The sequence below is a fragment of the Panulirus ornatus genome, chromosome 56 (assembly GCF_036320965.1).
Source record: "Panulirus ornatus isolate Po-2019 chromosome 56, ASM3632096v1, whole genome shotgun sequence".
Classification (NCBI taxonomy): domain Eukaryota; kingdom Metazoa; phylum Arthropoda; class Malacostraca; order Decapoda; family Palinuridae; genus Panulirus; species Panulirus ornatus.
In genome coordinates this window covers 14,190,122-14,214,013 of record NC_092279.1, presented here as the reverse complement: position 1 = coordinate 14,214,013, position 23,892 = coordinate 14,190,122, and the positions used below count along the sequence as shown (strand labels likewise).

General features: G+C 39.3%; 1 protein-coding gene across 1 annotated transcript in view; it reads left to right on the top strand.

Moving 5' to 3' along the window:
* r (carbamoyl-phosphate synthetase 2, aspartate transcarbamylase, and dihydroorotase rudimentary) overlaps window positions 1-23,892 on the top strand; it is a 175,032-nt gene that overhangs the window by 56,994 nt on the left and 94,146 nt on the right. The window contains exons 16-27 of the mRNA XM_071693871.1: window positions 7,460-7,678; window positions 7,934-8,071; window positions 8,210-8,332; window positions 8,673-8,832; window positions 10,470-10,601; window positions 10,904-11,079; window positions 12,482-12,681; window positions 12,945-13,152; window positions 17,039-17,257; window positions 18,826-19,024; window positions 20,249-20,400; window positions 22,231-22,335. Coding sequence (XP_071549972.1) covers window positions 7,460-7,678; window positions 7,934-8,071; window positions 8,210-8,332; window positions 8,673-8,832; window positions 10,470-10,601; window positions 10,904-11,079; window positions 12,482-12,681; window positions 12,945-13,152; window positions 17,039-17,257; window positions 18,826-19,024; window positions 20,249-20,400; window positions 22,231-22,335 — 2,031 coding nt within the window. The remainder of the gene's footprint in view (window positions 1-7,459; window positions 7,679-7,933; window positions 8,072-8,209; window positions 8,333-8,672; window positions 8,833-10,469; window positions 10,602-10,903; window positions 11,080-12,481; window positions 12,682-12,944; window positions 13,153-17,038; window positions 17,258-18,825; window positions 19,025-20,248; window positions 20,401-22,230; window positions 22,336-23,892) is intronic.

Here is a 23,892-nt window from a genome sequence, read left to right as displayed (position 1 = left end):
TTCACCTCCCTAACAACCCCATCCATAAACAAATTAAACAAATAATTTGGTGTCATTGATAAAGATTTTCTGGACGTCATCGTTTGTGAACTATATCATAAATGTATTGCATGTATTTGTGGCAGATTCAAGAGTAACTCTGGAATCAGGTATCTGAGTTTAGGAGTGTGTGAAAGGAAGAATTCATGAGTTAGAGTGAACAAAAGTAAGATAATGAGTTGTAGCAGGTGGATCAAGATAGGATGGTTTTAATGTAAGTTTATATGGGGAGGACCTGGAGGAAGTGGGGTGCTTTACATGCAAGGGAGTGAACATGAAAACAGATGAAACAACCATGGGGAACGCACAAATCATAAGTGGCCATCAGCAGCTCAAGGATGGGCTGTTTTGGTACCTGCTTCTTTCCCTACATGCAAAAAGCTCTGGAACTCTACCCCCTCATGTCTTTTCCAATAACTATGACCTAGCATATTTCAAAAGACAGGTTTTTCACTCTCAAAGATTTGTAAGTACTTTCCCTTGTCTTTTCTTTTTCTGTTTCATAATTCTCTTTATTTTTCAATTGGGGCCTGCGTTGATGTGGACTTTTGTCCATGACTGGAACCTTCAAAAAAAAAAAATCTATTTAAGTTCTGGTTGTATATAAGAGTGTATGGAAGGAGAAGTCATTGTCTGTCAGGGCAGAAATGGGTATAGTAATTTCAAATGTTGTATGGATTTGAGTCGTGGCCCTAAATGCAAAAGAATGGAAAAGAATTGACGTGTTAGAAGTAAAAACCTGAAGGACAGTATTTTATGAGGTAGTTGATATGTATATGTGCGTGTGTGGGCGTGTATGTATGTACATGTGTATGTGGGTGGGTTGGACCATTCTTTCGTCTGTTTCCTTGCGCAACCTTACTGACGCGGGAGACAGCGACAAAGCATAATAATGATAATGATAATAATAGTTGATGATACAGAAAATAACAGTGTAAGAGCAGAGTATGTTTGTAAGTCTGGTTGGGAGAGCTGACCAGAGTTTGATGAGACACTGTACCTCCTTTCCCCAAATGATGTAGCTATATACCTTTCCTCCATTCATCTTCCCTTGTTCCTATAACCTTTCTGATTATAAGAGTCAGGTAGTGGTTGGGAAGCAGCCAACAACCAGGAAGATACATTACCAGTACTACCTGCCTTTTTTTTCTTTTTTTTAGGGGGGGGTTAGTTACAGCTGCATAGTGAGCCAGTAGTTTAGTGGTTGTCGAGTTGCACTACCATGACTCAGGTTGCTGTCTTTTTGTTCTGCCTCACCCACATGTGGACCACAAACATACAGTCTCTTCTTGTCACACTTGATATTTGACAATTAACTCACACAGCTTATTCTTAAGTCTATATTTTCCTGTTTTGAGCAATGTGTGCTAGCCCTGCCCTTTGGCGCAATGGCAGGAGCAGTAGATAGAAGAAGTAGGTAGCAACATTTAGGCAGGAGCAATAGGTAAAAGTAGTTGGTAGGAACATTAGGCAGGAGCATTAGGTAGAAGTAGTCTGTAGGAACATTACATAGGAGCCTTTGCAAATGCTGTAGGCTTGCCCTCTGCCATTGGCCTGTTAAGGGTGAGGCACTAAAGTCTAAGAAGCGGCTCTGGAGTTCACTAGATATGGAGGCTATCGCTGTGGCCACACCCTTGAGGGAGCTTCAGTTGCTTACAGGCATCAGATATATAGATAGACATTGATCTGATGTAATTTTCTTTGACAGATAAGTCCTTGAAAGGATGGAAAGAAGTGGAGTATGAAGTAATGCGAGATGCTTTTGACAACTGCATCACAGTAAGCATCTTTTTGGATTGAATTATTTATTTTCTTTTGTTGCACCTTCAGAATTGTCTATGAATTTTGTATGTCAACTTTGTTCTTATATAAAAATGAATAATATTTTTGCAATATGCTTGTTAAAGTATCAAAATTTTTTCCAGGTTTGCAATATGGAAAATATTGATCCTTTAGGGATCCACACAGGTGAGAGCCTTGTTGTAGCACCATCACAGACTCTGACCAACAGGGAATATAATCTCTTACGTTCTACTGCCATATCAGTTGTAAGACGTTTGGGTGTAGTGGGTGAGTGCAACATACAGTATGCTCTTAACCCAACTTCAGAGGAGTACTACATCATTGAGGTGAGTGGAAGAAAGTTATAAAAATTTAAAGAAAACTTTGATACATTAGACCCTTTTTGCACATGCTGAATAACACTCCTTCCAGTTTAGGTGATAATTTCATCAGATGTGCAGAATTGTATCAGTCCGTGGCAATATAAAGTGTAGTTGCAGAATTACCCTGTTAATCGTAACAATTTTGTATAGAATCATCGCTGGTAGCTATAACCTGCTGCCTCTACTTTGTTTAGAGATGTAGCAGTACTGTCTATTAATGTTATATTTGCCTAATGAATACAAGGTAATTGTGTGAGTCATGATTATATCTATGTATCCCTGGGGATAAGGGAGAAAGAATACTTCCCATGCATTCCCTGTATGTCGTAGAAGGCGTCTAAAAGGGGAGGGAGTGGGGGGCTGGAAATTCTCTCCTCCCATTTTTAATTTTCCAAAAGAAGGCACAGAGAATGGGTCCAAGTGAGGATACTCCCTTTAAGGCTCAGTCCTCTGTTTGTAACACTACCTCGCTAATGTGGGAAATGGCGAATATGTATGGAAAAAAAGAATATATAGATGTGAATAAGAGTAAGGTTATTAGGTACAGTAGGGTTGAGGGTCAAGTCAATTGGGAGGTAAGTTTGAATGGAGAAAAACTGGAGGAAGTGAAGTGTTTTAGATATGTGGGAGTGGATTTGGCAGCAGATGGAACCATGGAAGCGGAAGTGAATCATAGGGTGGGGGAGGGGGTGAAAATTGTGGGAGCCTTGAAGAATCTGTGGAAGTCGAGAACATAATCTCGGAAAGCAAAAATGGGTATGTTTGAAGGACTAGTGTGGTTCCAACAATGTTGTATGGTTGTGAGGCGTGGACTATGGATAGAGTTGTGCGGAGGAGGCTGGATGTGCTGGAAATGAGATGTTTGAGGACAATATGTGGTGTAAGGTGGTTTGATCGAGTAAGTAATAATAGGGTAAGAGAGATGTGTGGTAATAAAAAGAGTGTGGTTGAGAGAGCAGAAGAGGGTGTTTTGAAATGGTTTGGTCACATGGAGAGAATGAGTGAGGAAAGATTGACCAAAAGGGTATATGTGTCAGAGGTGGAGGGAACGAAGAGAAGTGGGAGACCAAGTTGGAGGTGGAAAGATGGAGTGAAAAAGATTTTGTGTGATCGAGGCCTGAACATGCAGGAGGGTGAAAGGAGGGCAAGGGATAGAGTGAATTGGATCGATGTGGTGTACTGGGGTTGACGTGCTGTCAGTGGATTGAATCAGGGCATGTGAAGCGTCTGTGGTAAACCATGGAAAGTTGTGTGGGGCCTGGATGTGGAAAGGGAGCTGTGGTTTCGGGCATTATTGCATGGCAGCTAGAGAATGAGTGTGAACGAATGGGGCCTTTGTTGTCTTTTCCTAGTGCTACCTCGCACACATGAGGGGGGAGGGGGATGGTATTCCATAGGTGGCGATGGGAGTGAATGGGGGCAGACAGTGTGAATTGTGTGCATGGGTATATATGTATGTGTCTGTGTATGTATATACATGTGTACATTGAGATGTATAGGTATGTATATTTGCGTGTGTGGACATGTGTGTGTGTATACATTGTGTATGGGGGTGGGTTGGGCCATTTCTTTCGTCTGTTTCCTTGCGCTACCTTGCAAACGCGGGAGACAGCGACAAAGCAAAATAAATAAATAAATAAATATATATATCTTTCATACTATTTGCCATTTCCCGCATTAGCAAGGTAGGGTTAAGAAGAGAAGACTAGGCCTTTGAGGGAATATCTTCACCTGGCCCCCTTCTCTGTTCCTCCTTTTGGAAAATTAAAAAAAACGAGAGGGGAGGATTTCCAGCCACCCGCTCCCTCCCCTTTTAGTCGCCTTTTGTGACACGCAGGGAATACGTGGAAAGTAATCTTTCTCCCCTATCCCCAGGGATATATATATATATATATATATATATATTTTTTTTTTTTTTTTTTTTTTTAAACTATTCGCCATTTCCCGCATTAGCGAGGTAGCGTTAAGAACAGAGGACTGGGCCTTTGAGGGAATACCCTCACCTGGCCCAATTCTCTGTTCCTTCTTTTGGAAAATTAAAAAAAACCGAGAGGGGAGGATTTCCAGCCCCCCGCTCCCATATATATATATATATTTGGATTTGTATGTAGCATTTATGGATCTGGAGAAGGCATATGATAGAGTTGATAGAGATGCTCTGTGGAAGGTATTAAGAATATATGGTGTGGGAGGCAAGTTGTTAGAAGCAGTGAAAAGTTTTTATCGAGGATGTAAGGCATGTGTACGTGTAGGAAGAGAGGAAAGTGATTGGTTCTCAGTGAATGTAGGTTTGCGGCAGGGGTGTGTGATGTCTCCATGGTTGTTTAATTTGTTTATGGATGGGGTTGTTAGGGAGGTAAATGCAAGAGTCCTGGAAAGAGGGGCAAGTATGAAGTCTGTTGGGGATGAGAGAGCTTGGGAAGTGAGTCAGTTGTTGTTCGCTGATGATACAGCGCTGGTGGCTGATTCATGTGAGAAACTGCAGAAGCTGGTGACTGAGTTTGGTAAAGTGTGTGGAAGAAGAAAGTTAAGAGTAAATGTGAATAAGAGCAAGGTTATTAGGTACAGTAGGGGTGAGGGTCAAGTCAATTGGGAGGTGAGTTTGAATGGAGAAAAACTGGAGGAAGTGAAGTGTTTTAGATATCTGGGAGTGGATCTGTCAGCGGATGGAACCATGGAAGCGGAAGTGGATCATAGGGTGGGGGAGGGGGCGAAAATTTTGGGAGCCTTGAAAAATGTGTGGAAGTCGAGAACATTATCTCGGAAAGCAAAAATGGGTATGTTTGAAGGAATAGTGGTTCCAACAATGTTGTATGGTTGCGAGGCGTGGGCTATGGATAGAGATGTGCGCAGGAGGATGGATATGCTGGAAATGAGATGTTTGAGGAAAATGTGTGGTGTGAGGTGGTTTGATCGAGTAAGTAACGTAAGGGTAAGAGAGATGTGTGGAAATAAAAAGAGCGTGGTTGAGAGAGCAGAAGAGGGTGTTTTGAAATGGTTTGGGCACATGGAGAGAATGAGTGAGGAAAGATTGACCAAGAGGATATATGTGTCGGAGGTGGAGGGAACGAGGAGAAGAGGGAGACCAAATTGGAGGTGGAAAGATGGAGTGAAAAAGATTTTGTGTGATCGGGGCCTGAACATGCAGGAGGGTGAAAGGAGGGCAAGGAATAGAGTGAATTGGATCGATGTGGTATACAGGGGTTGACGTGCTGTCAGTGGATTGAATCAGGGCATGTGAAGCGTCTGGGGTAAAGCATGGAAAGCTGTGTAGGTATGTATATTTGTGTGTGTGGACGTGTGTATGTACATGTGTATGGGGGGGGGGTTGGGCCAATTCTTTCGTCTGTTTCCTTGCGCTACCTCGCAAACGCGGGAGACAGCGACAAAGTATAAAAAAAAAAAAAGATATATATATATATATATATATATATATATATATATATATATATATTTTTTTTTTTTTTTTTTTTTTTTTTTTTTTTATACTTTGTCGCCACCAGCGCTGTATCATCAGCGAACAACAACTGACTCACTTCCCAAGCTCTCTCATCCCCAACAGACTTCATACTTGCCCCTCTTTCCAGGACTCTTGCATTTACCTCCCTTACAACCCCATCCATAAACAAATTAAACAACCATGGAGACATCACACACCCCTGCCGCAAACCTACATTCACTGAGAACCAATCACTTTCCTCTCTTCCTACACGTACACATGCCTTACATCCTCGATAAAAACTTTTCACTGCTTCTAACAACTTGCCTCCCACACCATATATTCTTAATACCTTCCACAGAGCATCTCTATCAACTCTATCATATGCCTATATATATATATATATATATATATATATATATATATATATTTTTTTTTTTTTTTTTTTTTGCCGCTGTCTCCCGCGTTTGCGAGGTAGCGCAAGGAAACAGACGAAAGAAATGGCCCAACCCACCCCCATACCCATGTATATACATACATCCACGCACGCAAATATACATACCTACACAGCTTTCCATGGTTTACCCCAGACGCTTCACATGCCTTGATTCAATCCACTGACAGCACGTCAACCTCGGTATACCACATCGCTCCAATTCACTCTATTCCTTGCCCTCCTTTCACCCTCCTGCATGTTCAGGCCCCGATCACACAAAATCTTTTTCACTCCATCTTTCCACCTCCAATTTGGTCTCCCTCTTCTCCTCGTTCCCTCCACCTCCGACACATATATCCTCTTGGTCAATCTTTCCTCACTCATTCTCTCCATGTTACCAAACCATTTCAAAACACCCTCTTCTGCTCTCTCAACCACGCTCTTTTTATTTCCACACATCTCTCTTACCCTTACGTTACTTACTCGATCAAACCACCTCACACCACACATTGTCCTCAATCATCTCATTTCCAGCACATCCATCCTCCTGCGCACAACTCTATCCATAGCCCACGCCTCGCAACCATACAACATTGTTGGAACCACTATTCCTTCAAACATACCCATTTTTGCTTTCCGAGATAATGTTCTCGACTTCCACACATTCTTCAAGGCTCCCAGAATTTTCGCCCCCTCCCCCACCCTATGATCCACTTCCGCTTCCATGTTTCCATCCGCTGACAGATCCACTCCCAGATATCTAAAACACTTCACTTCCTCCAGTTTTTCTCCATTCAAACTCACCTCCCAATTGACTTGACCCTCAACCCTACCGTACCTAATAACCTTGCTCTTATTCACATTTACTCTTAACTTTCTTCTTTCACACACTTTACCAAACTCAGTCACCAGCTTCTGCAGTTTCTCACATGAATCAGCCACCAGCGCTGTATCATCAGCGAACAACAACTGACTCACTTCCCAAGCTCTCTCATCCCCAACAGACTTCATACTTGCCCCTCTTTCCAGGACTCTTGCATTTACCTCCCTAACAACCCCATCCATAAACAAATTAAACAACCATTTATGGGGGTGGGTTGGGCCATTTCTTTCGTCTGTTTCCTTGCGCTACCTCGCAAACGCGGGAGACAGTGACAAAGCAAAAAAAAAAAAAAAATATTGCGCTACCTCGCAAACGCGGGAGACAGCGACAAAGCAAAATAAATAAATAAATAAATATATATGGGATGGTAGATAATGGGAAGGTCACTGTGATATGTATAGGGTTAAACAAAGTATTGCCAGGATCAAGGTTTCTATAGCATTGTATTTGGTATTTTAGAATGATTGAAACATTTAAGTATTATTTTTTCTTCCTAGGTGAATGCCCGTTTGTCCCGCTCCTCTGCCTTGGCCTCTAAGGCTACTGGATATCCTCTTGCTTATGTGGCAGCAAAGCTGGCCTTAGGAAGGGCTCTCCCTGACCTTACTAACTCTGTAACAGCTTCAACAACTGCTTGTTTTGAGCCATCTTTGGACTATTGTGTGGTTAAGGTCCCTCGATGGGACCTTTCAAAATTCAATAGAGTCTCTACAAAGGTAATATAAGCCAGGTGATTTATTTTTTAACAGATTCTGAATGTAAATGATCTGTTTGGAACAGATATTTTTCTTTTTATGGATAAAAATCTATCTTAAGGTACTGCATTACATCTTTTTCAGTGTTAGATTACCCATGACATTGATAAGCAGAATATTATGTAATTATGCTTTGAGGGTTGAATAAAGAGCTTGAAAAGTGTTTGATTTTGTATAAAATGTAGTTTACTTCATCTTGGTAATTCTTATGAATAGATTGGAAGTTCAATGAAGAGTGTTGGAGAAGTGATGGGTATTGGGCGAAGCTTCGAGGAAGCTCTGCAGAAGGCTCTGAGGATGGTGGATGAGACTTTAAGTGGACTGGATCCTTATGTCAGTGAAGCTAATGAAGAGGTAAGAGTCGTTTTGTCATATGGTAAGTGAAATGGGTATATGAATGAGTTAATGAGGTACTGCTTATGTATTAGTTAACTTTCAGAAATGTAGTGCATAGTAAAGATGATATTTAGAAATTCCTTTAAATGTCTGCAGGAACTCCAGCAGCCTACAGACAAACGAATATTGGTCCTGGCTGCTGCGCTGAAACAGGGATGGGATGTTGATAAGCTTTATGATTTAACGAGAATAGACAAATGGTTCCTATACAAAATGAAGGTAAGCCCAATCAGCAAAGATATTTCTTTATTCAAGACAGTAAATGTATTGTAGTTTTGTACCACGTATATTTCATGGAACTGCATGATATTAGAGATTTGCAGTGCCTTGCCTGTTATGGAGATGATTTCATTAGAGGAGCTGGGCAGAAAAAGCAGGGTATTGTTTCTCATAATATTCTTAGGATGTCACAGTCAAGGCTTGTTGAATTATTTTTGCATTGGAAGGTGGCACCCCCTTTGAATGGTAATCAGTGTAGTAGCTTTTAAACTTTGTGTTATGTTAGCTGAATTTGACGATTCTAAATGATTTCTGACCAAAATAATCTTTGATTCACCAGAATATTACATCAATGTATGAACATCTGGAGAAGCTGTCTGATGAAGAACTATCTGAAACTGTTCTTTATCAAGCAAAGAAACTTGGCTTCTCTGACAAGCAGATTGGTAAAGCAGTACAATGCACAGACCTTGCAGTCAGAGCACTTAGGGAAAAACATGGTTAGTTTAAAATTTTCAGATTTTATTATTCTCTGATGTAATTTTTAACTAAAGAATTTGATAAGAGTTAGGTTGGAAGATATTGTGGGTTTGCTTATCATTCCTTATAGCCAGATACATGGCTGATATAAAGCTTACTAGTATTGGCACTTCTGTAGTTCTTTAAAAGATTTAATAAAACTGATAGTTTTCAATTCTAGCCTGTTTTACATGAGATTGATGTTGCATGATACTGATAAACTTCATCTTAAACCTTGTATGTCCTTAGCTCATATCTAGTATACTGACGTGAACTGTCTTCCATATTGCTGCAGTGACTCATGGTTATTTGGTGTGGAATTGTCTTGGGGAAACTATGGGGGTCTTTAGATTCAGGTGTATGTTTAAGTTTTTTACCTGTAAATTTGTCATCAAAGAAGATATAACAATTGAAGAATGATAATTTTTTTCTTATCTCTTACAATGGAAACCTTTGTCACAGCCTCTGTTCACCCTTGCAAAGATAAACTGTACCAAATTAAGATAGTGTGATTATGGTGAATTGTAGGAAAAAGAAATGTACAAGTGATTTAGGAGCTATAAATGATTCAGAAGAATTAGACTGTTTCCTACTCAGTATCTCCTTGGGATTGTGCGAGTAGACCTTAACCAGTGTTTCTTTAACCACTAGGAAGAAAGAGATCTTCCTAAGAGTTAGCTTTAGGTTTAAAAAGGATTGTCAGTACCTTGATTTGATTTGGTTTATGTTAATGATTGACCTTGTTGTAGAGTGATTAGCTGTTTTTTCTTTTATATACACAAATGCTTTTCCTTCCTTAGTGATGTGGTGTCAGAAATAAATGAACAGTGACCTCATTTGCACACATCCACTCTCTAGGGAACCATCCACATCTAAGCCCCACTGACTATTCCATGATTTACCTTGACTACTTCATATGCCTAGATTTAGTTCACTGACATTACATCACCCATTGTACATCACAGCAATGCAGTCCATTCCATCCTGTGCATGCCTCTTACCTTCCTTATTGTTCAGGACCAGATACCCCAAAGCCTTCTTCCCTTCAGCCTTTCATCTCCTCCTTGGTCTCCTCTTCTCACTTCCTCCCTCCTCCTATAATCCATTGGCCATCTTTGTCGGTTTTTCTTCACTCTTCTTCTCCTTATACCTGAGCCATTTCAACACTAACTTACTTAACTTTGTAAGCTCTTTCAGTCAGACTATGCCTTACGTTTATGCTGTCATTTCTTTCATGATCAACTTGCCTCACACCTCATGTTCTCAAGCATTTTGTTTCTAAGTCCATTTTGTTTCATTCTTTTGCATTTAAGGTTCAAGACTTACATCCATTTAGCCCTGTAAGGATCTACTGTACTTTGAAAGAGGCCTGTTCTTGCCTTAATAGACACTAACCTCTCCCTCTACACACTTCTCAGTGCTTGCAGGACTTTAGTCCCTTTTTGTACCCTATAGTTCATTTCAGTCCCCTGTGGTCTCACCAGCTGTTGCATCTACTCTCAAACACCAAAAGCACTTCACTTTCTCCAGGTCCTTATTCAGAAATACTTCCAGACCCTCCCATCTCATACCCTTGCTGCACCTCATGATATTTTAATCTGTGCTTTCAATTCAACAGGTATACTACCATCAGTGAAGCAGGTGGACACTGTATCTGCTGAGTGGCCAGCAGCAACCAATTATCTTTACCTCACCTACTGTGGCAAGAATCATGATCTTCCTTTCCCTCCAGGTGCTACAATGGTTCTAGGTATGACTCTTTTGGTGCTTACTAAGGTAGCCTGTCTTATTCAATGTCTTTACTTATTGGAAACTACCCTTGTATTTTTTTGGTGACTTACAGTTCGTGCTGCCTTAGTAATATGTTGATTGAATATTGTGACCTTAAATATAGAAAAATTCTCCAGATAAAGTAATGAGAGGGAAATCAACTTTTAAGAAATCTTTTTGGTCATATCTTGAAAATAGTATTGTATCAATGTCAGGGAAAATATTTTCATGTTCTTGAATTTATTTAAAGGAAGGCTAATACAAGTTCTTTCCACAATCTAGGATCAGGTGTTTATAGAATTGGATCGTCTGTAGAGTTTGACTGGTGTGCTGTTCAGTGCATTAGAACACTACGTAAATTAGGGCATAGGACCATCATGGTGAATTACAATCCTGAAACTGTGTCAACTGACTATGATATGTGTGATCGACTCTACTTTGATGAAATCTCGTTTGAGGCAAGTGAAGTTATTTCTTAGTGGATTGATTGGAACTGGAATTCTTTTGTTGATGGATTATGTTCATGAGTATGTTTAACCTCACCCTAATTTGACAAAGTGAACAAAGTTTTCTGCATAGTTCAAGCCTTCACAAATATTTACTTCTGTAGAAAGATGTAATGGGGGTACAGAGTCTTCATTTACTTCTCCATTCTCACATAAAAAGTGCCTCTGTTGTTCATGGTCTGTCATTTCCATGGTATACTCTTTCCAAATACTCAGAAGGAAAGAGACACACTTGTTAAAGAAGGTAGTTGATATAGAGGATAAGTGTCTTGTATTTCTAATGGATGACAGTGGTATGTAATGGTAGCAATTTGTTTCCAATTTTTGTTGTCCCTTATTATATTTTGTTGTCCCTTTGTAATGTGTCAAAAGAGTTGCAAAAACTGAGTTTTCCTTCTTGCTAATTTCTGAATGATTGCTAAGGCAGGGCTGTTGTTCCAGCAGAAAAGTCCGCAGTATTATGAATTGAGTAGTGTTTGACTATTTAAGGTCAATTTGATACTTAATCAGCAATCAAACCAACAGCAGCAGGAATGTTCCTGTAGGACTGCCACAGCCATCTGTAGATCTCTAAACAAATGTGAATTAGTTTAAAAAATTTTTAGATTTCTCTTCCAGTAAATATCATGGTAGCTGGGTAGCACATATACCTCAAGAAATTTGATGTTCTTGCCCTTTGCCAGGTTGTAGGGCGAAGGCTAGGGATCCCAGTTCTCTGAAACTGATTCCTACAAATTGTGCTCATGTCTGTGGATGTCAATAAATCTCATATGATAAGCAGTGATTAATGATGAAAGTGTTTGATATTTTCAGAAATGATAATTGAAATAGGTGCGTATTAGACTAAGTGAGAAAGATAGATAGAGGAGTACTGTATTTGCATGGGGTGGTTTGTTGGGTGTGATATTAAATCTGCCTGACAGTATACAAAGTTGTGCAATTCTTTGTGAAGAATTAGTGGTTTGAAGTGATAGTTGATTGCAAATATGTAAGCTTTTGGTGAGTAGGTGAATAATTCTCATCTAATGGTTTTAGGAAAACCACAATAATTGCATATGTATTATGCAATTCATGCAAGGATAAGGATATAGAAGGTTAAAGATACTTACGTAAGGGAACTTTAAGGAGCAGTTGAGTCAAGGCCATTATAGTTTTTTGTTAGACTGATATTGCAGAATTTCTGTAGGAAATTCTCGTAATATTGTCATAGAATTTTTTTATTGTTTAGTGTTTTGAATTAATGTTTGTGTACAACTTAGGAAAAAAAAAGCTTTGTAAGAGTCCCTTGATGCAACTGACTTAAATCATATTTGACAACTCTCCTTCAACATTCACAGAATAAGTTATATTTTAGGTTGTTATGGATATCTACAATCTGGAAAACCCACGAGGAGTGATCTTGAGCATGGGAGGACAGCTTCCTAATAATATTGCCTTAGATTTGCACCGTCAGCAAGCTCGCATTCTAGGCACCTCTCCAGAATCTATTGATGGAGCAGAAAATAGATTTAAGTTTTCTCGCATGCTGGATCGCATTGGAATTTCTCAACCGCAGTAAGTATTGCAAATCTATGGAGGTACATATATATTTTATATTTCTATACTTGCCTTGTACAGTAATACTGCCTAGGATTGTGTTTGAACCATTCATTTTTGAGCAGATGAATGTTTCATTACAAGATTTTTTTGATAACTAGCTGTCTATTCTAGGAAAGATAACCCCTTCAAATTTGGAAAGTTAAAAAACTTTGAGATAGGGTTGGTGGTTAAGGTGGTAGTGTTGAATCTTCATTAATTTATTGTTTTATTTGAAACAGGTGGAAAGAGCTAACAAATTTAAAGTCAGCCCAAGCATTTTGTGAGGAAGTGGGTTTTCCATGCCTTGTGCGGCCATCATATGTACTCTCTGGCGCAGCCATGAATGTGGCTCATTCCCATCAAGATCTGGAGACTTACTTAAACCAGGCTGCTGCTGTTTCAAAGGAACATCCAGTTGTCATCTCTAAATTCATCTTAGAGGCCAAAGTATGTAGTACATAGATATACTACGGTGATCAAGTATGATAAAGAAAATATATTTATTATACCTAATCTCCATTTCCCACTTCAGGAGGCAGTGCCAGCTAGAGACTGAGTGTGAACAAATATGGCCTTTGTTGTCTTTTCCTAGTGCTACCTCGCACGCACGCAGGGGGAGAGGGGGGTGCTGTTTTTCATGTGTGGTGGGGTGGCGACAGGAATGGAAGAAGGCATCAAGTATGAATATGTACATATGTATACATCTGTGTATGTATATGTATGTATATGTGCATGTGTGGGCATTTATGTATTTACATGTGTATGTGGGTGGATTGGGCCATTCTTTCATCTGTTTCCTTGCGCTACCTCGCTAACCTGGGAGACAGCGACTGAGTATAATGATGATAATGATGATATATGTGTATATACATAAGGCTCAGTCCTCTGTTCTTAATGCTGGAAATGGCAAATATGTATAAGAGGAAAAAGAAAAATATACTGTATATATCCCTGGGGATGGGGGGAAGAATTCTTACCACATATTCCCTGCGTGTCATAGAAAGCGACTAAAAGGGATGGGAGAGGGGGGCTGGAAATCCTCCCCTCCAGTTTTTTACTTTTCCAATAAAAGGAAGAGAGAAGGGTGCCAAGTGAGGATTTTTTTCTCTATGTCTCAGTCCTCTGCTCTTGATGCCACCTTGCTAATGTGGGAAATGGCCAGTATGTACGAAAAAATATACATATGTGATACATAGATTTCATAACTTTGAGTTGCATTTAGACATGAAGACTACACGTTTCTCCATGATTTAGTGGCTATTGTTGCTGACTGGGGTGCATTCATGGGGCATAGATTCAAATTTTAGTCATGATAGTTGGTCAACAGTCAACCCTACTGTTCTTCCCCAAGGGGCTGGTCAATAAAATAGTTACCTGGCTTAGGCTATATAAAGCATTAATGAGATGGCTTGAGTAGGGCATTTAGTTATCTTTCCTGTCTTACTTAATGAGAAAAGTATTGCCTTTAACACTGATTGTATGGATAGACACTTAATATCCTCCCTTTCTTATTGTTTCTTAACTTGATGTAACTTCAAAAATGATAGATATGTGCTGCTGATGCTTGTCTATTCAAGGTTTGTATGCTAAAAAATGTTACAACGTAAGTCAGACTGTCTGGCTGTCCGGATTAAGTTATCGCTATCCACAAATCATCAGATTGCCAATGTCATTTCAACATGTGTAGAAGCCAAACATATTTTCAGACATAACCCCTAATGGGGACTTTCATGGTTTATAGCCAGCATGAAAGCTAATAATCAGATGCTACCTCTCCATGTTGAAGGCCAAGTTGAGAATGGAAATCAGACTTAACCCCTAATGGGGACTTTCATGGTTTATAGCCAGCGTGAAAGCTAATAATCAGATGCTACCTCTCCATGTTGAAGGCCAAGTTGAGAATGGAAAGCTTCCACAGTATTGGAAAAAGACCTATTTTATGATTGCAATTTCTGTTGAAGGTATATAGAAAGGTGCCAGGAGGCTTTTTATGGAGAATATTGTGTTACCCACTTTGTATTCCTATTTATGTAGACTGAAAATAAGATAAAGTAAGCCATGACTTACTTTGGTGAAGGCTGTTAATGATTTGGTTAGATTTAATCTTGAATTGTGAATGGCATCTAACTGTGTAATGGATCCAATCAGATAGAAAACTGGATTTTGATTTGTATGTTGGAAATGATGCTGATTTATCTGTTGGTCAGTATTCTCATGTTTGGAACCCATCAGCAATTTGGCTTTTGATATTCTGAAGAGCACAAGTTCATGGCCATGGTCTAACAGAAAATGCAGGACAACTGTTTTTTTTGCTATACATAGTATTGCTGTCAACATTACAAGTTTTTATAATGCAAGAAACAGGTGGATGACTCCAAATTATTTTTTTTTTTTTTTTTTTTTTTTTTTTTATACTTTGTCGCTGTCTCCCGCGTTTGCGAGGTAGCGCAAGGAAACAGACGAAAGAAATGGCCCAACCCCCCCCCCCCCCCATACACATGTACATACACTCGTCCACACACGCAAATATACATACCTACACAGCTTTCCATGGTTTACCCCAGACGCTTCACATGCCTTGCTTCAATCCACTGACAGCACGTCAACCCCTGTATACCACATGACTCCAATTCACTCTATTTCTTGCCCTCCTTTCACCCTCCTGCATGTTCAGGCCCCGATCACACAAAATCTTTTTCACTCCATCTTTCCACCTCCAATTTGGTCTCCCTCTTCTCCTCGTTCCCTCCACCTCCGACACATATATCCTCTTGGTCAATCTCTCCTCACTCATTCTCTCCATGTGCCCAAACCATTTCAAAACACCCTCTTCTGCTCTCTCAACCACGCTCTTTTTATTTCCACACATCTCTCTCACCATTACGTTACTTACTCGATCAAACCACCTCACACCACACATTGTCCTCAAACATCTCATTTCCAGCACATCCATCCTCCTGCGCACATCTCTATCCATAGCCCACGCCTCGCAACCATACAACATTGTTGGAACCACTATTCCCTCAAATTATATAGATTGTTATTTTGCTTTTAAGCAGGTCGATAATTTTTCGGTGAACACTTGCTCATTAAAAGTATGGACTTGATCACCTATTAACACATTAGAAGTATGGGCTTGATCACTTAATGCTGCTTTTGATAGAGATAAATAGGTAGGAAAGGAAGGTCGGTGTGAATAACTAGAGTATTTTTCCAGGAACAGGAGATTATTGAGATAAATAATGGAGTTTATGAAAAATGGAGACAGTACCTAAGTAAGCAACTGAAGATGGTTGTAGAAGAAATTTGGGTATTGGTACTACAGGATTAAAGATCAAGAGAATGCATGTCCATAAGCATACAGTCTCTCCTTGTCTTATGTAACATTTGACAACTCTTTACTCATGCAGCTCTTCTTCATAACTCTAGATTTTCCTGCAGTGAGCATTATGTGCTAGCCCTGCCTTTTTTGCAAAATGGTAGGAGCAGTAGATAGAAGTAGTAGGTAGGAACATTTAGGCAGGAGTATTAGGTAGAAACATTAGGTAGAAGTAGTAGGTAGAAGTAGCAGGTAGGAGCATTAGATAGAAGTAGTCATTGGGAACATCAGGTAGGAGCCTCTGTAAACACTGTGTTAGGCTTGCCCTCTGCCATGTTAATGGAGACTCTGTTACCATGGCCACCCTTTTGAGGGAGTTCCAATTGGAATAGGTATCAGAGATATAGATAGAGAATGCTTTGTAAGTTTGGAGGAGAGGAGTATGTTACAAAGGAGGAGTGTTGAACATTATTAGATGCAAGTAATGGTGGAGCTGGAAATTATGAATAGAGTGGGGAGAATATATTTGATGATAGGGAAAAAGTAGTGATTGATCTGCTGCATTATGGTAAAGGAACTAAAAATGTTTATGAGAATATCAGGAATGTCTTCTTAGCATAGTTGGCAAGGTGTTACAGGTTGTCCCTACTCAGCTCACTAAATATAACAATATTTAGTTTTCAGTTTATTTTGTCATGACTCAGGTTGGGCGATTCATTTATAATGAGAATGATTTAACAGTATGATGATAATTTCAAAAGTTCCTGTGAGCTGCTCTGATTTCAAGCCAATGTTGAAAGAGGCCTCAGGGTAATTGTTAGTTACTTAACACAGGAGTGAGTAAGCAGGTAAGATGAGCATAACAAGTGTTTGCAGAACTAATATTAGGCTTTGACTAAAGATTCATGTAAGTTTCTTGATTTGACAAAGGATTCATTCTTTGGTATGGCATTATGAATATTGATGGAGGGCCTATGGATTGGACTTTGAATATCAAATGATTCTTCTTTTTAGGAAATTGATGTGGATGCAGTTGCTGCAGATGGAGAGCTTGTTTGTATGGCAGTTAGTGAACATGTGGAAAATGCTGGTGTTCACTCTGGTGATGCTACATTAGTCACACCCCCTCAGGACTTGAATTCTGAAACCCTAGCCAAAATCACTTCTATCTGTGCTGCCATTGCAAGAGCTCTCGAAGTCAATGGACCATTCAACATGCAGTTAATTGCAAAGGCAAGTTAAGCGTATACTCGTATATTATCAATTTTTTGAATTATTGTTGTCAGACATTTGTTTATTGATTTTTTATTGAATGCAAACTTGTTACATTTGTTTACAAATAAATCCTATGATTGTTAGATTTTTTTTTATAAAATAACTTTTATAATGATAAGTTGATGTCCAAAATACTGAAGTAGCATGAATACTTTGATGTATGATAGATATGTGCATTCTGGTGATAACCAGTCTGACTTCCATTACAGCCCAAAGAAATATAAAGATATTGGAAACTAATGCTGCTTATGTTGGTTGTAGAAATTCAGTTGTAGCCTCACCCTTTTTTCTTTAGATAGTGCATCATGACAGACAGAGTTTAACAGGCAAGGAAATTAAAGACATTTTATACTAAAGAATTAATATGATAAAGGTTTTTAAAATAATACAGAAGATATCGGTACATTAGGTTTTTAAATCTAAAAAGTGGTGCAAGTAGGATTGAAATGCTTTAGTCTTAAATGGAAAGATGAATAATAGAGTCGCCATGCCATGGTAAATTCTGGCTCCCTAGCAACCATAAACACAAAGCACCTTCACAATGAAATTAGAATTCTCCCAATACAGTTCCACCTCAACATGTTCAGCACTCAGTTGTGTGCAACAGCATTAGACTCCTCCCACTCAAACTACTCTATAGCTAACCACCAGTCCTAAATTAGAAATGAATAGCTTACCCCTCCCTCACGCTACAGTAACCTCCATTCACAGATTTTCGTACCCCAACAATATAACTTTTAGAAAATAGTTATATACCCTGAGCTAACCCAGCAAGCACCAGAAGACCAACATCCCAACAGTCTTAAGCTCCAGTGCACCAAACACACTCTCCAGACAAACTTGTCACACTCATCAGAACATCACCCATTACTACAAACTCCTTCTCATCATATATCCCAAGACCCTTCATACCTTAAGACATCAAGGATATTTCTGACTGAATATGTTTGAGCACCATCAGGGGCTCAGATGCAATGGAAGCATTTTGTGTATTTAGGTGGTATGAATGGAGATTTATCTCTGTTAACAAATCAACTTATTGTATAAAGTGCAAACATTAAATGTGATTGTTTTTAAATGTGGAAGTTTACTGTTTTCTTTAACACATTGGAAGCCAGATGAGGATGTGTTTGAGTTAGGCTGCAGGGGCTCTGTGTACCTGATCCACACAAGATTATTTGAAAAGGAGTAGTGATAATAGAAGAATTGAAAAATAATTCATTGAAGACTATATTTTTATTTTATTTGATGATAAAGAAATGTCAATGAAAGTTGAAATCATGAATTTTTTTATCACATTTATATTGTGAAGGAAGGTGGCCTGCTGGTAGTGTGAAAATTAAAAACTGAATGGAATGAGGTTAGACATGAACCTGGAGATATAGGGAAGGATGCTGTAGGTAGATGTTAATCTCTACAATTTTCTGGCTGAATATGAATATTTTGTCTCTGGAAGGATTTGCAATATTTAAAAAGATGCATGATCAACAGGACTTAATAGTTTTTATTTATATCTTTTTTAACAGGATAATCATCTCAAGGTAATCGAAACTAACTTGAGAGTATCCAGGTCCTTTCCTTTTGTTAGCAAAACTCTGGACTTTGACTTTGTGGCATGTGCTACCCAAGTGATTGTTGGAGAGAAGGTTACACCCACTCATGTACTTCGAGGCTGTGGACGTGTTGGTGTCAAAGTTCCTCAATTCAGTTTTTCTCGTCTGGCTGGTAAGTTGCTTCTACTTGCCTGCAAGATTCTCAGAGAATTTATTAAACTGGAGGAAGTAAAGTGTTTTAGATATCTGGGAGTGGATCTGGCAGCGGATGGAACCATGGAAGCGGAAGTGGATCATAGGGTGGGGGAGGGGGCGAAAATTCTGGGAGCCTTGAAGAATGTGTGGAAGTCGAGAACATTATCTCGGAAAGCAAAAATGGGTATGTTTGAAAGAATAGTGGTTCCAACAATGTTGTATGGTTGCGAGGCGTGGGCTATGGATAGAGTTGTGCGCAGGAGGATGGATGTGCTGGAAATGAGATGTTTGAGGACAATGTGTGGTGTGAGGTGGTTTGATCGAGTAAGTAACGTAAGGGTAAGAGAGATGTGTGGAAATAAAAAGAGCGTGGTTGAGAGAGCAGAAGAGGGTGTTTTGAAATGGTTTGGGCACATGGAGAGAATGAGTGAGGAAAGATTGACCAAGAGGATATATGTGTCGGAGGTGGAGGGAACGAGGAGAAGTGGGAGACCAAATTGGAGGTGGAAAGATGGAGTGAAAAAGATTTTGTGTGATCGGGGCCTGAACATGCAGGAGGGTGAAAGGAGGGCAAGAAATAGAGTGAATTGGATCGATGTGGTATACCGGGGTTGACATGCTGTCAGTGGATTGAATCAGGGCATGTGAAGCGTCTGGGGTAAACCATGGAAAGCTGTGAAGGTATGTATATTTGCGTGTGTGGACGTATGTATATACATGTGTATGGGGGTGGGTTGGGCCATTTCTTTCGTCTGTTTCCTTGCGCTACCTCGCAAACGCGGGAGACCGGCAAAAAAAAAAAAAAAAAAAATTGTATTTGTAGAGTGAAATTGAAATATTGTATCTAATATTATCTTTCCCATTTACATAGGCTGGATCAGGTACATACAGCCTCACAATATTTCATACACACAGGCTGGATCAGGTACATACAGCCTCACAATATTTCGTATACATCCTCAACATATGTGCTTTGTGTTAGGTTGCAATGTGGACCTCAATGTTAATTCCATTTTCATATGTTGCACTTTTTTTGTTCAGTATCATGTTCTAAAAGAGAATCAAATTACTTACAGAAAAGTTGAGAGAAAGGAAGGAGTGTTTATATTGAAAGAGCTGATAGATTCATTGTTGCACAATCAGTAAACACTTACAAGATCTACAAATTATAGTGTATTGTCAAGTTATACTTTTCAATCAGGTGCAGATGTCATGTTAGGAGTAGAAATGGCATCAACAGGTGAAGTGGCATGCTTTGGAGAGAACCGATATGAAGCCTACCTGAAGTCCATGATTTCTACAGGTTTTGTCATTCCACAGCGCTCAATCCTTCTCTCTATTGGCAGTTACAAGGTAATGAGTGCATTTTTTATATTTCTACCATTCTTTTATTTCACATCAGAAGTTGTTCTTTCCCTCCATCTCCTTGAATTTTTATACATTAATGCATTTCTGCATTTGACATTGAATTGCATAAGCCTTATTCTGTGTCATTTGTACAGCTATTAGAGGGAAACCAGTAGGGTTCTCCTGACCGGGGACCTTAACACTCTCAGGGGCTTGGAAGTATCTGTCACATTCTTGATCATAATTTTGTCTCGGTTTGGTTGTTGCCCAACTGCTGTTAAGCACTTAATTACATGACTTATTATTGTCAGTATTCCTAATCGTCTTATATTCTGAGTATATTTTGTCTTGGTGGAAGCCATACTTTTAATTTATAGGTTGAGGGACAAGTAAATTGGGATGAAAGTCTGAATGGAGAAAAATTGGAGGAAGGGAATTGTTTTAGTTATCAGGGAGTTGACTTAGCAGCAGATGGAACCATGGAAGTGGAAGCGAGTCACAGGGTGGGGGAGGGGCGAATGTTCTGGGTACAATGAAGAATGTGTGGAAGGGGAGAGCATTATCTCAGAGGGCAAAAATGGGTATGTTTGTAGGAATAATAGTTCCAGCAATATATGGTTGTGAGGCATGGGCTATAGAAAGGGTTTTACGGAGGAGGATAGATGTGTGGTAAATGAAATGCTTGAGAACAATATGTGGTATGAGGTGGTTTGATCGAGTAAGTAATGAAAGGTTAAGAGAGATGTGTGGTAATAAAAGAGTGTGGTTGAGAGAGCAGAAGAGGGTCTGCTGAAATGGCTTGGACATATGGAGTGAATGAGTGAGGAAAGGTTGATAAAGAGGATACATGTATCAGTAGTGGAGGAAACAAGGAGAAGCAGGAGACCAAATTGGAGGTGGAAGGATGGAGTGAAAAAGATTTTGAGCAATCGGGGCCTGAACATAAAGGAGGGTGCAAGGCATGCAAGGAATAGTGTGAATTGGAATGGTGTTGTATACCGAGGTGGACATGCTGTCAGTGGACTGAACCAGGGCATGTGAAACGCCTGGGGTAAACCATGGAAAGGTCTGTGGGGCCTGGATGTGGAAAGGGAGCTGTGGTTTCGTTGCATTACACACGACAGCTAGAGACAATGTGAACGAAAGTGGCTTTTTTTTGTTTGTTTTCCTGGTGCTACCTCGATGAAGTGGGGGCAGCGATGCTGTTTTCTGTTGGGTGGGGTGGCGCCAGGAATGTATTGAAGGCAAGCATGAATATGTACATGTGTATATATGTATATGTCTGTATGTATGTATGTATGTATGTATATATGTTGATATTTATATGTATGTGTATGTATGTATATGTATGTGTTTGGGCATTTATTTATACATATGTGTATATGAGTGGATGGGTTGTTCTTTGTCTGCTTTCTAGTGCCACCTCTGATATGGGAAACAGCAATCAAGTATAATGAATAAATAGATATCCTTTATCCTTCCTTACCTCATTTATTAAAACTGATTTTTCATTTTCCTGAATAATCTAACTTCCTGATTTTATTTAGACTGGTGATAAAATGATAGAAAAGAGATATGTTTCAAAAGTGTTTTATATTTCAAACCTTATAAGAAAAAATTATGTATTGAGAATTGATGGCTGTCCAACTAACTTTCAGAATTTCAGCAATAAGTTCATTTGTGGATAAGGTAGTGCATAAAAAAGAACTAAATGGATGTAGTGTTGGAAGTAAGACCTCTCATGAATTACAATAATGACAGTTATTGACATATAACTCGCATAACCTAGAAGGGAGAAACCCTTGACAATTTGTATAACATATTTTGTAATTTCAGCACAAGAATGAGCTTTTGCCAGCTTTTCGAACCTTAGCACAAATGGGATACAAACTGTATGCTTCATTGGGCACAGCTGACTTCTACTCTACTCATGGCATTCAGGTAGGACAAGTTTATGGCAAAATTAGAGAAATGAGATATCTTTTGCAATGTCTTCATTCAGTATAATCTCTCAGTTTTGTACTAGATAAAGTGTACTGTAATGAGAAATATACTGTTTGGAATTCTTAAAGCTACTCGTCCAAATTTGAGTGAGCTGACTGAAACCACTCTATTGCAGAAGCCACCACATTACTGCACCATGTTATCATGCCTGGGTGACAGTGTGCTCTCAGAACTCCTTTATCACCTCATGAAGCTTTGTAAACTATATTTCATATGTTATAGCTTGCATATGCACCACGTAAAATGAATGCCCTCTAAGTTTAGACAGACTGTATACCTGTTAGGGAAATCTGTAATTTTACTAGATTTCTCCAAACTAAGTAACATTGGTTTGACCACAGTTCTGGCAATGGAAGATTTGTTAGACTTTATCATTTTTTACAATGTCTTGTATGTGCAGGTTTATCTTTTAATCATTCAGCCATTGATTGGTTGTTGTACCACATTATGAATTTCAGTGTCTGTTTCAGTCAGATCCCATCAGTGTCTGTTTCAGTCAGATCCCATCAGTGTCTGTTTCAGTCAGATCCCATGCTTTGTGTAACTTGCCACATAAGTTTTGTACATTTTACACACACTTGCACACATAAACACACACTGCCAAGGGAATGAAAAAGGCAGCCATCATACCTACATATAAGAAAGGAGACCAGGAATAGTGACTGAACTTTAGACCAGTCTCACTTACAAGTGTGGCTTGTAAGGTTCTGGAAAATATTGTTTGAAAGCAAGTGGATGCCTTTCTATGGAGTAGAGCTTTCCCAAGTAAGATAAATTCTACTCAGTCTTAGACAAAAGATAGGGCTGGATGGACTGTCTGGTCTGCCAGAAGCCATTTGACACTGTACTTTATTGGAGGCTGATCAAGGTGCTCTCAATTACCAAGCTGGAATAAGGATGAAACTCCTATATTAGATAGAGGATTATCTGAGTTGGAGGGAGCAAAGGATGCATGTTAGAGGAGCCTTTTCCAAATTGGTCGAGAGGACTAGCAGAATGCTTCATGGTTCAGTTCTGTGACCTTCACTCTTCTCAATCTTTATTAATGACTTGGTCAAAGGTATGTAATTCTACCTGACTATATTTGCAGATGATGCAAAGGCTTTGAGGGAAGTGAAAAGCAAGGAGCATTACATCAGCTTACAAGGGAGACCTGTACAGATTGCAAAGGTGGTCTGAAAAGTGATTGATGAAATGAAACCAGAACAAATGTAAAGTAATGAGGATGGAATAGAGCAATAGATGCCCTCAATATAATCATTACCTAGGGGGAAATAAGTTTCAGGATTCTGTGTGTGAGAAGGACTTTGGAGAAGACATCATTCCTAGCCTGTTGCCAGAGAGCCATATTAGGAGATTATTTAAGGAGACAGACTGTGTGCTGGCAATTATCAGAACAGCTTTCAGATATATGGATAAGAAAATACTTAGCAAGGTGTTCATATCCTACATAATGCCAAAACTAGAAAATCCCAGCAAGCTGTTCATATCCTA